The 17,234-nt window shown below is 38.3% G+C and overlaps 1 protein-coding gene across 14 annotated transcripts in view; it reads left to right on the top strand.

The window, feature by feature from the left end:
- The window catches only part of RBFOX2 (RNA binding fox-1 homolog 2), a 300,698-nt gene that overhangs the window by 83,528 nt on the left and 199,936 nt on the right, over window positions 1-17,234 (top strand). For all 14 annotated transcript variants that reach the window (XM_030914834.1, XM_030914835.1, XM_030914837.1 and 11 more), the window contains exon 2: window positions 10,453-10,503. In XM_030914834.1, coding sequence (XP_030770694.1) covers window positions 10,453-10,503 — 51 coding nt within the window. The remainder of the gene's footprint in view (window positions 1-10,452; window positions 10,504-17,234) is intronic.

Here is a 17,234-nt window from a genome sequence, read left to right on the forward strand (position 1 = left end):
GCTGTAAAGGAAATATAAATCAAAACAATGAGATAACACTTCACACTCATTAAGATGAACATACACACACAGTAGCAAGTTTAAGAATATGGAGAGATTGAAACTCTTGTGCTTTGCCGGTGGAAATTTAAAATGGTTCAGTGCTTTGGAAAACAGTATGGCAGTCCCTTAAAAAATTCAATATTGTCACTGTGCAAGCACCATAGAATTACCAGTGATCCAGCAGTCCTGCTTCTGAATGTTTACCCAAAAGCATTGAAGGCAGGGGCTTGAATAGATATTTATACACTCATATTCATAGCAGCTTTATTCACAATAGTTAAAAGGTAGAGGCAACCCAAGTGTCCATTGACAGGTGAATGGATGGACAAACTGTGATTTTTACGTACTACATATTGTAGGCTGCCATACAGTGCTATGCACATAAAATTGTGTTTTCATATAATTTTAACACCATAATATTATTTGGACTCAGAAAGAAATTCTGACACATGCTACAATATGGATGAACCATAAATATATGTTAAGTGAGATAAGTGCAGTGAGCTGAGATGATGTCACGGCACAAACAAATATTGTTTGACTCTACTCATGTGAGGTACTTAAAGTTGGAGTCACATTGATGGAGACACAAAGTAGAATGCTGGTTGGCAGCGAATGGAGGGAGAGAGGAATGGGGAGTTAGTATTTATTGGGTGCAGCCTTTCAGTTGGGGAAGATCAGAAAGTTCTGGAGATGGATGGTGGTGGTTGCACAACGATATAAATCTACTTAATGCTATAGAATTGTATAATGAAAAATGGCTAAAATGGTAACTTCATGTATATTTAACCACAATTTAAAAAAAAGGAAACTGCTAAAGAATATTTATAGTATAATCTTAAACCTCAGCACCAGAAAAGATAAGATTAACGGGGAACTTTATTTTTTTAAATTTTAATTAAAAAATTTTTTTGAGACAGTCTTGCTCTGTTGTCCAGGCTAGAAAGCCGTGGTACAATCTCAGCCCACTGCAGCTTCCACCTCCTGGACTCAAGCCATCCTCCCACTTCAGCCTGTCAAGTAGCTGGGACCACAGGTGTGCGCCACCACACCTGGCTAATTTTTAATATTTCTTATAGACCCAGGGTCTCCTTGGGTTGCCCAGACTGGTCTCAACCTCTTGAGCTCAAGCAGTCTTCCCACCTTGTCTTCCCAAAGTGCTGAGATTACAGGAGTGAGTCACTGTGCCTGGCCAGAATTTTATTTCTTATTTATGTTCTTCAAAATACAATTTTGTCATGATTGAATTTTATTTTATTTTTTTAAATGCGAGAAGAAAGTGAATTTGTAAAGGAAATTGAAAGAACTGAGGGTGTTAGCCAAACAGGAATTGGTGACAGCAGAATGGACTATCTAGCTGTATGAAGCATACGTTGTCATACCTGGGCTGTATGATACGGCCTTTTGTTCTGAGGCTGCATGTCTGTGCAGCATGTGGCTGTACTGAATACTTTAGGCAATTGTAACACAATGTATCTAAACATGGAAAAGGTACAGCAGAAATACAGTGTAAAAGATAAAAATGATACACAGGTATAGGACACTTATGAATGCAGCCTCCAGGATTGGAAGTTGCTGTGGATGAGTCAGTGAGTGAGTGGTGAGTGGATGTGCATTACTCTACACTACTGATGACTTTATCAACACTGTACACTTAGGCTGCACTAAATTTGTACAAAATTATTTTTCTTTAACAACAAATTTGCCTTAGTGTACTATAACTTTTTTACTTTATAAACTTTAAAAAAAATTTTAACTTTTTGATTCTTTTGTAATAACACTTATCTTAAAATACAAACACATTATACAGCTGTACAAAAATATTTTCTTTGTATCCTTATTCTATAAGGTTTTTACGATTTTTAATTTTTTTTTTTTTTAACTTTCTAAACTTTTTTTTGTTGAAAGCTAAGACGTAAACACACACATCAGCCTAGGCTTCCACAGGGACAGGATCATCAATATGCTTTCCACTTCCACATCCTTCCCACTGGAAGGTAGTAAGGGCCAGTAACACACATGGAGTTGTCATTTTCTGTGACAACAATGCCATGTGCTGGAACACCTCAGGAAGGACCTCCCTGAGGCTATTTTACAGTTAACTTTTTTTTTTTAATAAGTAGAAGGAGCACACTCTAATGAAAAAAGTATGATATAGTAAATACATAAACCACTAAAATAATCACTTACTATCTTTATCAAGCACTGTGAACTGTACATTATATGTGCTAGACTTTTATATGACTGGCAGCACAGTAGACTTGTTTATGCCAGCATCACACAAACACATAAGTAATGTTTTGTGCTATGACAGTTATGATGTCACTGCAATAGGAGTTTTTGGGAAAGAGTTTTGCTCTGTTGCCTAGGCTGGAGTGCAGTGGTGTGATCTCGGCTCACTGCAACCTCCACCTCCTGGGTTCAAGCGATTCTAGTGCCCCCAGCCTCCTGAGTAACTGGGATTACAGGCACTCATCACCACACCCGACAAATTTTGTATTTTTAGTAGAGATGGGGTTTCGCCATGTTGGCCAGGCTCATCTCAAACTCCTGACCTCAGGTGATCCTCCCTCCTCAGCCTCCCAGAGTGCTGAGATTACAGGTGTGAGCCATTGCCTGACCAACTTCATTATAGTCTTTTGGGACTACTGTTGTTTATGCAATCTGTTGCTGACCAAAGTATTGTCATGTGGCCTTTACTGTATATGTCACAAAAGGCAGAGTTTCTTTGGTCACTTTAGAGCTATTCTCATTCATTCTGTCCTTGAATACTAGAATCAGTTTACAATATCACTAGGTTTTGAACACCTTACAGTGAGGCAGAATGGCCATTTGGCACATATTCCTAAAGAACTGATGTAGGTAGAGTAAGCTAAGAAAATTAAAGGTTGGTTATTTGGAAATGTGCTACTTCGTGGGATTTATTCCCATAGACTATATAATTTGCAACGGATAGACATAGGTGTTGGGAAGGAATTCTTTTTGAGCTTCTCCAGTATGTTAAATATTGTGCCAGATAAGCCTCACCTGATCATCTCACTTAATGTCACAACTTTATGTGGTAGATATTATCTGTTACACAGCTGACACAATTTAGGGTCAGAGATATTAAGGATTTTGACTAGAGTCGCATAGTTAGAAAGTGACCCAGCCAGAATTTGAATCTGACCCAGCCAGAATTTGAATCTGTAAGGTTCAGCCCAACCTTTCTATTGCATGATGGCATGATGAAAGCAGTTACATATTTCTATAATATAACTAGTAGTCTGAGGTGTTATATGATTTGAGGGTCAGGAGTTCTAAATTCTGGGTTCTCTTTCATATCTACCTAGTTTGAATGGCTGTGGACAAGGCACTTCTCTAAGTCTCAGCTTCCTCACCTGTAAAGAAAAGGGGTTTGATTGGTTATTTCTTAGACACCTGTGACCACTAGTGAAGAAACCGTAGTGTGTTTCAAAGATAATCTTCGAGAACCCAGTAAATTCCCTGTGTCAGATTTTACCATGAAACATGCTGCTTATACCAGGTCATTTTTAATTGGAAAAAAAAAGCGGGGGGGGGGGGCAGTAAATATGGAGGGAGTAGTGAATGTAACAAAGAACTATCATTGATTGTCTTGTCTTGATGTGGGGGTAGAATGAGTTTTTGTGTAGTGAAAGCTTAGTTTACTAGTTAACAGTTGGACCTCATGTTGGGACCATGTTGTTAGATACTATCAGATTTGTATCACTTATAAGTCTTCATCTTATCTCTAGCTATTTTGAACTCTTATGGTTTGGAAGCAGAATGACACCCTGTGGTCACTTAGCAATTTCTCTTCTTGAGGCTGAGCACACTGGCTCATTCCCATAATCCCAGCACTTTGGGAGGCCGAGGCAGGAGGATCACTTGAGGCCAGGAGTTTGAGACTCTCTGAACTCCTCAAGGACAAGAATACCAGCACTATGTTTCTCAAAGCAGTTGTTCAATCCACTCTTACTGAATAAATGAAGAATTCTTCTGCTTAAAGAGATTTTGCAGATGTAGGTGCATATAGGAACATCTAAGCAGTCAAAGAAGAGTATAAAAGTCAGATGCTATTTTTCTTGCTGTGTATCACTTCTCTCAGTATCCACTGTACATTAACATTCACAGTCCATTGGCAATTGGGTTTTTTTTTTTTTTTTTTTTGGAGATAGAGTCTTGCTCTGTCGCCCAGGCTGGAGTGCAGTGGTGCGATTTTGGCTCACTCCAAACTCTGCCTCCTGGGTTCATGCCATTCTCCTGCCTCAGCCTCCCGAGTAGCTGGGACTACAGGCACCCGCCACCACACCCGTCTAATTTTTTGTGGTTTTGGTAGAGACGGGATTTCACTGTGTTAGCCAGGATATTCTCTATCTCCTGACCTCATGATCCGTCCACCTTGGCCTCCCAAAGTGCTGGGATTATAGGCGTGAGCCACTGCGCCTGGCCAGCAGTTGGTGTTTTTTTTGATAGTTACTTAAGGATTTTTCTGTTGCACTGTCACATGTCCACTAACCAGAAGCTTCTAAATGGTTTTAATTGCTGACCTCTTAGTTAATAAAGATTCTTATGATTGGTATTTTGTTTCTTATGTATGTAGTTTTATTTTTGAGCAGTCTCTGCCAAGACAGAGTCAGTTTCTTCCATTCTTAACTTAGTAGGCCAGTAATGCTTGCTTATAGACATATCGCTACTAAAACCTTTTCTTTTTGGACTTTTAACACATCTGATTTCCATCTCTTTTGTTCCAGTAGATTTCCTTGTAATTCTATCTCTGCTTTAAATGCCAGTTATTGTTTTTATGCTGATTAAGCACTCAGACTTGCGTATCATTAGATAATGATATCATCCCTGACCAAACCAGGCAAATCTTTTCCACTATTAGGCTGGCACAAAATAATTGCGGTTTTTACCATTACTTTAATTTTGCACCAGCCTAATAGTTGTCATGAAGTAGTAGAAGTGTTGGGTGTAGAATCAAGACCTAAGTTTGGAGTCATTTCAGCCACTGCCATTAGTCATTTGATAATGAGCAAATCACTTAAACTGAATTTCAGTTTTGTCATCTGTAAAATGACATTTATAAAACTTGTTTTATACATTGTGAGGACTAAGTGAGATATATAGTTGGTTTTATAAGTTATAAAACATTAAGAAACACTGACAACAGCTTTATTCTAAGTCATATGTGAATTTTACACAATATAAAATTTGGGTAAAACATGCCCTTTCAGCCTTCCCCAAGTCTTACTCTTCTCCCTGGAGGTAACCACTATTAGAAGATTGTTATACATCCTCCTTTATCTTTTCTATGCCTTTAGTTACCGTTTTTTTTTTTTAAAGAGATGGGATGTCGCTGTGTTGCCCAGGCTAGTCTCAAACTCCAGGGCTTGAGTGATCCTCCTGCCTGAGCCTTCTGTGTAACTAGCCATTTCTGCTTGAGCGTTCTGTTCTACTGTCATTTAATATGACCTGAGGTCATTCATAAAGATTTTACCTTGTTTTAAAACTCGTGCAGGTGGAATGTTGAAATTTTGCAATAATTGATAACACTATTACCTTGTTATTAATGGAAACTGAGGTTTTTTCTTGTTTTTCACTATGGCAAACAACATTGTTTTGAAAATCTTTGCACATGCTTCTTTGTCCAGATAGAGATGTGAAGTTACAAGAAGGTATATGCATTCAATATTTTGATAGTACTGTTAAATTACTTTCCATAACAGGGTCCCAGTATACTTATATTCCTACTGTTAGGTGTGAGAGTATCCATTGACTCATCTTTTTGCCTATTTATGGTGTTTCCATTTTTGCTAATCTCGTAAGTGAAACATGGTATCTCAAATCTAAACGAATGTTCATAGGCAGCATGGTGTGAGCAGAAAAACTATAACTGGAAACAGTTCAATTATCCATTAACAGGAAAATAGGAAAGATAAGTAATTTATTTGACATGTTTATAGTTTATAAGAGAATACTAAATGGCAATCATAGTAAAATTGTTGTGTGCACTAGTGGAGATGAATCTTTGCTTTGATACATAGTATCGAGCAAAAATGCCAAATTACTAAAGAATACCTGCAATAGGATCCATTCTGTAAAATTCAAAATCATGCAAAATTAATGCATGTGTAAGAGACGGGTATGTGCAAGGAGGGCTTGAGAGTTCCAAATAGCCTTAATCTGAGAGGTAGGAAATAAAGAAGAGTAATGCTTTGCTAAGGCAGGTGGAGGAGTAAATCCATTTCCTCTGACACATCTCTGTGCAACCTGTTAGGACCAACTTTTCTATTGAAGTTTTTGACAATACTGGCTTATACAAATGTGATCTTTTCCTTATAGGACTTTTTTTTTGTTTGTTTTGTTTTTGTTTTTGTTTTTGCATTGTTGAACTCCAGGATTTCATGGAATATGGTTCATATGTGGGATGTCCTCTGGGAGTGATGAATTTCTGTTAATATGCTTTTGGGATTTTTGATTACTTTCTTAATGCCCTTCTTAGACAATCATGAAATGTTTCTTGTAAGGGGATAATGTGGAATGATTAGAAGGGATGAGACCTGGAAAAATGGAAAGAATAATGGCTTTGTAGTCCAGCAGACACAGGTTGGCAGTTTGACTTTCCCATTTAATATCTATGTGTTATCGGGCCAGTTACTTACCTTCTCTCAGTTAGTTTTCCCAGTGATAGGAAATGTATTTTTGTATACTGCTATATTAGCTCATTCTCTTTGCCTCTATCTCTTCCTCTTCCCCTCCATCCTGGAACTGTACTGATTAGGTGCTCAGTATTGGGGGGTTATCATCATCATTGTTAAAATTTGTAGAGAATGGTGTGTGGAAGTAAATTTGTAGAATCCAGAACAAATAAAAGGCACTTGTGCATTTCGGAAGGAGCCTTGTTCTTTTGTTAAAATCTAAACTGCATGTTTCCCCTATAAAAATCAGTATGAAAAATAGCCAACATTGCCTATAACTATTATTATTTTTAAATAATTTAATGAGATATAATTCACAGACCATAAATCTCACCTTTATGAAGTGCTTTTAGTGTTTCGGTGGTTTTTAGTATAATAATGGATGTGTGCATCCATCACTAATATCTAATTCCAGAACATTGTCATCTCCCCCCAGATAAACCTCGTAGCCGTTACCAGTCACTGCTCGTTTCTTCCCGCTAGTCCCTGGAACCACTAATATATTTTCTGTCTCTATGAATCTGCCTATTCTTGACATTTCAAACGAATTGAATTATATCATTTGTGGCCTTTTGTGTCTGTTTTCAAGCATGGTGTTTTCAGTATTCATCTGTGTTGTATCTGTACTTTATTTTTAAAATTACTGAATAATATTCCACTATAGATGTACCATATTTCATTTATCCATTCATCAATCAACGGATATTTGTTTTTTTCCTGCTGTTTGGTTATTATGAAGTAATGCTGCTATGAATATTCATGTGTATTATTTTGTGTGGACATATGTTTTCAGTTTTCTTAGTTATATACACAGGTGTGGAATTGCTCGGTCATATAACTCTATGTTTAATAGAAGGACTATCCAGCTGTTTCCAGAGCAGCTGTACCATTTTACATTCCCACCCGCAGTGTGGAAGAATTCTGATTTCTCCGCATCTATGACAATACTTATTGTTGTCTGTCTTTTTGATTATAACCATTCTGATGAGTGTGAGTTTTATCTCAATGTGGTTTTGATTTGCATAATGACTTATGATATTGAGCATCTCCATGTACTTACTGGCCATTTGCACATCTCTTTTGGAGAACTGTCTGTTCAAATATTTTGCCAATTTTTAAGTTATTCGTCCTTTTGTTCTTGAGTTTTAAGAGTTCTTTATGTATTTGGGATACGCATTCCTTATCAAACATATGACTTGCAAATATTTTCTCCCATTCTGTGGGTTATCTTTTTATTTTCTTGATGGTATTCTTTGAAGCACAAAACATAATTTAAATAGTTTTTTTTTTTTTTTGTAGAAGTGGGGTCTCACTAAGTTGCCCAGGCTGGTCTTGAACTGGGCTCAAGAGACCCTCTCACCTTGTTTTCCTAAAGTGCTGGGATTACAGGTGTGTAAGTCACTGCACCCAATCTTTAAAAAAAAAAAAAATTTTTTTTTAAGAAAGTGTGCTTGCTCTGTTGTCCCAGGCTAGAGTGCAGTGGTGTGATCATAGCTTACTGAAGCCTCAAACTCCCAGGCTGAGGCGATCTTCCTGTCTCAGCCTCCTGAATAGCTAGGACTGCAGGTGTGTGCCACCATATCCAGCTATTTTTTGAAATTTTTTGTAGAGATGGGTTTCACTGTGTTACCCAGGCTGGTCTTAAACTCCTGGCCTCAAGCGTTTCTCCTTTGGTCTCCCAAAGTGCTGGGATTACAGGCATGAACCACTGCACTCAGCCAAAAGTTTTACATTTTGATGAAGTCTAATTTATTTGTTTTCCTTTGTCGGTTGTGCTTTTGGTGTCACATTGAAGAAACTGTTGTCTAATCAAAGGTCATGAAGATTAGCTTTTATCTTTTTTTTTTTTTTAAGAGTTTTATGGTTTTAAATATGTTCTGTTTTGAGTTAATATTGTTTATAGTGTGGGGTGGGGTTCCAACTTCATTCTTTTACCATGTGGATGTCCAGTTGTCTTAGTGTCGTTTGTTGAAAAGACTGTCCTTTTCCCTTTGATGACACATAACTGTAAGGGCATGTTTCTGGACTCTCAGTTGTATTCTGTTGGTTTATGTGTGTATCCTTATGTTAGTATTACACTCCCTTGATTATTGTTGCTTTGTAGTAAACTGTGGCATCAGGAAGTGGGAGTCCTTCCACTTTTTTCTTCTTTTACAAGATTGTTTTGGTACCCATGATTTTTTTTAAAGGCAGTTATCCTCAGTGTCTAATGTGCTTTCTTTGAGGAGACTGTAAATATTAAAATGTCCAAAATAGGTTCATAGGAATAGATAAAGAGAACTTGGATTGTCTATGATTGCCTCAGTGACTGAATTCCTACACATTTTTCTGGTTATTTAGCTCCATGTATTTATTTACACATTCTTTTAGGTGTCTACGTGTGTTAGATACTGTGCTAGATCTCAGGGACATCATGATGAACAAGACACAGGGTCTCTGCAGTGAGCTTAAGTTGTCTTCGGACTTTCATGCTTTTGACTATCAAATATCTGAATAGTCAACCTACCAATTAGTGGAAAGTTTACTCTATTGTTGTATTCAAAAGTCCTATCAATGAAAATTTCTTTTACGCTGTTCTGCTAGTAGGAATGAAAGTACAAATGATTGGAAGAAAAGGATGAATATCTAAGTAACGATGTTGAGCACTTTGAAAATTACAAAAGCACTGTATGTTCTCATTTACTCCTTTGTGTGCACGTGTATCTTCCCTCATTTAAAAGTTCCCTTGAAAGCAAGGGCCTTGTTTTTATTCATCTTCTTTACTCCATCAGTCAACTAACAGTGCTTGGAAAATTTTAATATTAGTATATGTTAACTGAATGATTGAATGGATCAAATAAGCTGGAAATGAGTGTTCATGTTATATGACCCTATACTAAATTAGGGTTTGCATAGCTTTTATTAGCTATCATCCTTGCCCTCAAGGATCTTGATTTAGTGGTTTAAAGTGAAGAAGAGACAGACACTCAACATGATATACCTTTAAAAAATAAGATTAATTAGAATCATAAATAACGTAAAAAGTAAGCTGCACAAGTAAGCTAATTAAATATTAAATATTAAGAGGAGTCACTTAAGTCCATAGGATGATATAGAGTAGTAGAGAAAGTCTTGAACAGAGGTTGAATTTCATCCAGATTTAAGAGAACTGAGGGGATAAAACAAAAAATAAATAAATACAAAAGTAAAAACTGAGGGGAAACAGGTTGATAGAGACGAGGACCTAGAACTTTTCTGGGTCAAGAGGCAGTTCTCAGCAGGGTTGGTACTTGTCCACTTTCCATCCAGAGGACATTTGGAAATAAACCAACAAGTTTTTAGTTATCCTAGTGTTTAGGGGTGCTAGTGGCTTACTGTGAGTTGGGACTGGGGATGCTGAAGTCCCACAGTGTATGATGAAGTTAGGAATTACTCTGACCCCAGTCTCAGCAGCACCCTGCCTAAGATATACTGGAAAGGAAACAGATGTAGCTGTATAAGGAGGAAAATAGTTTTTCTGAATAGTGCTCCTAAGCAAATACTGTTTTTTGTTTTTGCCAGTGTAGAGGCTTAATGAGGAGATATATACACTTAGGTAGGGTGGAATACAGTTAATGGAACATTTTAGGAACCAGGGCAGAAATTTATATTTATCAGTTTGGATGATTTTGATTATTCTTAACATTTTCTTTCATCTCATAGTTTGATATTTTTCTTGTCTTTCTCATAGAACGAGCCTCTGACTCCAGGTTATCATGGATTCCCAGCGCGGGACAGCCAGGTTGGTGTCTGCTATTTGTAACTCAGATGATGTATGTGTGTGGTGTGTTTCATCAAAGGGTTGCTATGATAGAGAACATTTCCTGAAATTACTTACTTTGGAAGGGAATGTGGCTTGTTTCAGCAATGAATGTACTTTTACAGATGTAAATTAAGCATATTTTAAAATTCTATAAGTATTATGTTATTAAGATTGTGGATATTATAAGAGAAAATAATTACTCAAGCACAGTCACGATTGCTTTTGTATTTTCTTCTCCACGCTACATAATAATTTTTTGACCTGGTTTTCTCAATGCCTCATAATTCTGAATGCTGGACTTGTCTCTTTATTACCTGCCAGTTAGCCCCTGCCTGCACAGAGTTGTTGAGTCCTTGTAATGATCTATAGCAAGAAAATTCCATTCTCCTCCCTGGGGGAATTCAGCCTTATGGTTTTAATCAGGGAAGGCTTGCTTAAGAAAGTGAAGTTTCTGCCGCCTTTCTTTGTTAGATGGGAGGATGACTGGAAAAGCCCAGGCCCTGTTATGGGTCAGAGCAGAACTGCTTCCTACGAGACACCCTCAGTATGGTTTAGGCAAGTGTATAAAATGCCTTCCCTATCTTTTTGCTGTTTGAAGACTTGAGCACATGACGTTGAAGCAGAGCTAGGATAGAAGAACAGGTAAGGCTTCCTCTTAGAGAAATGGTGTGGCTTAAATCACCTTGCCTCCAAAAGAAATTTGTCTCCTTGCTGTTTGGAGATATTGACGTTCTTCAGGAGATTTGAAAGGGTAGCTCCTGGAAATATCTTGGAATGCCATTATTCCTTACAGGGTTGTCAAAAAAAAAACCCACCATTGTTCTACTTGTCCAAGGGATACGAGTTATAGTGCTAAACGAAAGAGTTCATAGTGTCCTTTCCAGAAGTTCACTGAATCTCATCAGAGCTCCTGAAGCGGATCTTAAAAACTAGGATGCTCGGCTGAGTGCGGTGGCTCACACCTGTAATCCCAGCACTTTGGGAGGCCAAGGTGGGTGGATCATGAGGTCAGGAGTTCGAGACCAGCCTGGCCAGCATAGTGAAACCCCGTCTCTACTAAAAATACAAAAATTAGCCAGTCGTGGTGGTGCACACCTGTAGTCTGGCTACTCAGGAGGTTAAGGCAGGAGAATTGCTTGAACTGGGGAGGCGGAGGTTGCAGTGAGCTGAGACTGCGCCATTGCATTCCAGCCTGAGTGACAGAGTGAGAATTTGTCTCAAAAACAAGACAAAAAACAAACAAAAACAACAACTACAAGAAAACAAAAACTAGGATGGTTGATAATCAGTAGTCACCTATTTGCAGGCCTTTCAGATTTGAGAGTATTTGTCCAATTCTTGCACTTTTGGTGCTGAGTTGATGTCAGATTGGCCCCAGATAGGGCATGGAGAGAAGAAGTGTTGTTATCTCTGTGTTCATCCCCCACTGAGTTTATCACTGTTGATATTGAAGATGGAAGCTTTTGGTAAAAGATAGGGCCATTTATCCCAAATCTAAAGAAAATATAAAGATTTATTTGTTTTTCTTTCTGGTTTGTGTCTGTGCTAGAGCTTCTCTAAGCTGGGAAACTTATGCCCTTTGATAGTACTTTTATATCTTACTCATATATCAGAAAAAATTCTCATACCTGGAGATCCACCCTACGGAGATTCTGATTGGGTAAGTTAAGGTTGGGCTTACCCATTCAAATGTTTATAAATCCCAAAGGTGATTCTGCTATGTAGTGCGCTTGAGAACTGCAGTCCTATGGGCTGCTTTAAAGGTAGTGACAGTTTCTGTTTCATCCTGTACTTTTCACCTAGGACATGTAATAAAGGGGTCATGGTTAGTCTCTTAATCTAGTCTTGCAAACTAATGCAGTTACTTTATTATTTATAAAATGTTGCTTATTCTGGATTTAGGAAGGTAAAGCTAATTGATGTAAAGTCTGAGTTTAGAAGACTGAAAGGGAACTGTATTCTTCTTGTGGGGATTACAGATCAATAAGGAGCTAAGCAAAAAGAGTTAATAGGAATTTATTAAAGCCTAAAAAAGTAGTCTGTTTGATTGTACCTACTTTATTTTTTCTTTGTTTTGCAGCAGGGGCCCACTTCTGTAACCTGCACATTCATTACTCATGCTATCTCTGCTGCAGGCCTGTTACAGCCCTTTGCCATGGTTTAAAGCTGCTAATTTACTTTGAGGCACATTCTGATGGTGACAGGTTTATTTTAGTTTATTTTCATGGGCTTTATTTTGTACTCTGGTTGGATCTTTGAATTAGAGATCTTAGAGTGTGCAAATAGGCAAATATTGAATAGCTGCTTGTTGTATTTGATGAATACAGAATCCAAATGAGTACTGCTAATTAATGCGCCTAACCTTGTGAACTCTTACTTTGTGTTTTGAGATTTGAGAGGCATTTATCAGCATGAAACACTGGTCGCTGAACAGGCTGAGCTGGCGGAAATGGAACTTGTGATCTTTACGTCTCCTCAGCGTGGTTTTGGCTCAGCAAATCAAGGAACTGGGGAATGGGGTGAAGGTGAATTTTAATTGTGCCTTTATTTGCTTTCCCTTTTTTTGGTTGTTGTTGTTTTGGTTTGGTTTGGTTTGCTGTTTGAGACCAAAACCAAAAGGGTCTTGCTCTGTCACCCACACTGGAGTGCAGTGGCATGAACATGGCTCACTGCAGCTTTGACCCCCGGGGTGCAAGTGATCGTCCCACCTCAGCCTCCTGAGTAGCTGGGGTCACAGGTGTGCCACCCGCCGGCCTGTTTGCTTTCCTTATTCTTTCACTGTTCCTTTCTCAATAGGTCAGAACCATCTGCAGACAAGATTCTTATCAGTGGCTGAATGGTGATGTTAAAAGAGTTTTTTTTTTTTTTTTGATTGTTGTGGACCACTTTCATGGTGTTTTCTCATCTTATTCTTCCAAACACCCCTTTTGAAGTCGATAAGGCAAATATTCCCTTTGGAAAGATAAGGAAATTGAAGCACACAGAGGTAAAGTGACTTATCCAAGGCAACAATTCAAGTAAGTGGCTGAATAAGAACTGAAATTTGTCTTCTGTCTGAGGGTCCTTTTCTCTGTACTGGAGAATTATTTATTGACCAGAGGAAAATGTGGTCATATGTGAATGTGCCCATTCACTCATTTACATTATTACAAAATAATGTGGGGGCTTCATAGACTTCTTCAAGCTCAACTACAGACGTAGAAGTCCGTGACTCCTGACTAAAGATTATTACTACTAAGTTTGTTAGCACCAAGTGTACCACCAGCATTTTACTTTTTTAGTGATTCTTTTATCATGTTATATACAGTCCCTATAGCACATTTGAGTTAAAAACCTGAAGGAAAGGAGTAGGGAAAACCAGCTGCCATCTCTTGCATGTTTATGCACGGTGACCTCAGCCTTCTTTCCCGATCTGTTAAGAAGCTTTATGGGATGACAATCCATTGCTTTTAGAAAGCACTCTGAGCATTTCACTATTCTTGCTAACGTCGTTTCTCTGTGGAAGTGGAGGAGACAAACACTGTTCCAGTTTTACATAAGTGAAAACTAGTTCAGAAAAGTGAGAAATTTTATCTAAGGCCATGCAGGACCAAGTGCAGTGGCTTATATCTCTAATCCCAACACTTTGGGAGGCCAAGACAGGAGGATTGTTTGAGCCCAGGAGTTGGAGACCAGCCTGGGCAACATAGCAAGACCTTGTCTTTACTAAAAATAAAAAAAATCAGCCGAGTGTGGTAGTGTGTGCCTGTAGTCCCAGCTACTTGGGAGGCTGAAGTGGGAGGATCGCTTGAGCCTGGGAGATTGAGGCTGCGGTGAGCTATGATTGTGCCACTGCACTCCTGCCTGGGCGACAGAACAAGACCCTGTCTCAAAAATAAATGAATAAATAAATAAAGCCAGGCAGGATTTTAGATTGATGATACCATGTAGTGGTTTAGATTCCTAGTTGACTGTTTATTTGTGATTTATGTGCACGTGCTTAGGCGTGTTCCCAGGCCCTGATTAAGGCTGGAATGTTTTATGGATTTGCAGTATTTTTAAAGTGGGAGAATACTTGTGTGCATCAGCTCTAGGGTTTTTATATAAGAAGAACTTAAGAGCAGCAATCTGATGAGAAGAGGGCTTTGTTCCGCACAGCAGGCTTCCTGTTTTTGCTAAGATTGTTTATATAGGATGGCTCTTAGGGGTTTTCTGGAAAGTGATGGGGGTCCTAAGGCTGGCCCTCGCTCGTTCTTGGTGCAACAACTTTATGTCTGTTATAAATAAGGTGACCATATAAACTTTAGCATTCAAGTTTGGGCACTTTTGAGAATAAAAAGTGATGCCAATAATTAGTTTCAAACAGTCCCAGGTAAACTGGGATGTATGGCCATCCTTCTCTAATTAAAGAAATACAGTCAGTGTTTTCTTAACCAATGTGATCAGAACTAATAGGCCATGAGTTAATCTTAACAACTGGTTGAAGTGGGGAAATATTTTATACTTTTATTTTAATATAGAGCATTTTTAATTTAAACAAATATATGTTTACTCTTCAGTTTCCTGATATGAGGTCAAGGTCCTTATATATAGATGTGATTGAAATACTACTTGAATTTTTTGCATAAACTATGCTCCCAGAGCATCATCTGTGAGTTCTAATTTGTTTGTTTTAAAGAGGAACAAGGTCTTAATGACATTCAGAGTAATTTGGGTCAAACTGTGTAGCTAGATTTGTATGATTCCCCCTTCTTGCCCAGTCTTTTACAGTTGTCCTGCCCACATCTAATTTGAGCAAAAGTTTTCAGTGTCTTGACTTGTTTTTCACAAAGCATTCACATTAGAGTTGTTTTCAAGGAAACTTTTCTAATTTATTTCATTGATGCATATATATATATATATATAACATTTAATTATATAATTATAAGAACTTATGACTTCTATAAACTGGCAGGTGAATAAACACAAGTGATTTTTGGTAAGCATACAACTCAGCTACTGATAGAAGAAGGGCTAGGGGGCAAATAGGAGAGAGTTGTTTACTAGTTTTAGGTGGGCTAAGACTGTTAAAAGCATCCCTTTATTAGACTTGGGAACTGGAGAACGTTAGTTAATTTAACAAATTAATTGATTAAAAGAGGTTTATACTTTAATCAACCATAGTGAAGGCTTACTTTTCTTTCATCAATTTTGTATCTCCTTAGTGGTTATTGGCTAAATTTTGTTTTATTGTTTTAGAGTCAACTCAGTTTGGGGGATGGGTAGGGAAGAGGATTAGAGCAGATACACACAAACTAGAGATAATTTGTTTTGCTTCATTGGAGTGGCCTAACCAAGTAAGGGAAGTTCAGCAGTGGGATACTTTCAAAACTAAGTGTTGAAAGTAGTGCTGAAGGGCCAGGCGTGGTGGCTCACGCCTGTAATTCTAGCACTTTGGGAGGTCAAGGCAGGAGGATCACAAGGTCAGGAGTTCGAGACCAGCCTGGCCAATATGGTGAAACCCCATCTCTACTAAAAATACAAAAAAATTAGCTGGGCATGGTGGTGCATGCCTGTAATCCCGGCTACTCGGGAGGCTGAGGCAGGAGAATTGTTTGAACCCCGGAGTTGGAGGTTGCAGTGAGCTGAGATTGTGCCACTGCACTCCAGCCTAGGTAACAGAGCAAGACTCTGTCTCAAAAAAAAAAAAAAAAAAGTAGTGCTGTTGATTAGCAGTATCCTCAGTATAGTCCTTTCTTTCCTTCTTTCTCTTTCTCCCTTCCTTCCTTCCCTTCTTTCTTCCTTCCTTCCTTCCTTCCTTCCTTCCTTCCTTCCTTCCTTCCTTCCTTCCTTCCTTCCTTCCTTCCTTCCTTCCTTTCTCTTTCTCTCTCTCTTTCTTTCTCTCTCTCTTTCTTTCTCTCTCTCTCTCTCTTTCTTTCTTTCTCTTTCTTTCTTCCCTTTTCTTTTCTTTTTTAGTAATGTCTGCTAAGTACTTTACAGTTTACAAAACAATCCTGTGTATATCCAGTTTTGATCTTCACAGTAGTTCAACCAGGTAGATTGGGCTTTATTATCCCTGTTTTATAGATAAAAGAATACCAAAGCACAGAGACTATCAAATGAATCTCCCAGTCTTCCTTACATAGGTAGTGAGTAAAGAATGGGACTTGAACCCCGATTTTCAGCCCCCATGTCTTGTATTTCCCTTTTGTATTTTTCTGTCAGTGTCTCTGAATATGAATGTTCTTTTGCTGGTGTGACAAGATATTCTGGAATCTTCGGAGAATGTGGGAGCATGAAGTCTTCATATGACCTGAAAGTCCCTTGAATAACTTATTTCTGTCAAGTTTTCTATCTTGTTTGTTAAAATAGTTTATGATCTAAAATTTATCTTTTCTTATCTTAAATACAAAGAAAAATGTCATGTTGTCATTTTTTTTTGAAACTGTCACCCAGTCTGGAATGAAGTGGCGCAATCACGGCTCACTGCAACATCCGCCTCCCGGGTTCAAGTGATTCTTCTGCCTCAGCCTCCTGAGTAGCTGGGATTACAGACATGTGCCACCAAGCCTGGCTAACTTTTCTATTTTTAGTAGAGACAGCGTTTTGCCATGTTGGCCAGGCTGATCTCAAACTCCTGACCTCAGGTGATCCGCTCACCTCAGCCTCCCAAAGTGCTAGAATTACAGATGTGAACCACCACACTGGGTCCATTCTTTGATGTTTGAAATGCTTGTCAGTGACTTCTCAAA

Source organism: Rhinopithecus roxellana, chromosome 13, assembly GCF_007565055.1.
Source record: "Rhinopithecus roxellana isolate Shanxi Qingling chromosome 13, ASM756505v1, whole genome shotgun sequence".
Taxonomy (NCBI): domain Eukaryota; kingdom Metazoa; phylum Chordata; class Mammalia; order Primates; family Cercopithecidae; genus Rhinopithecus; species Rhinopithecus roxellana.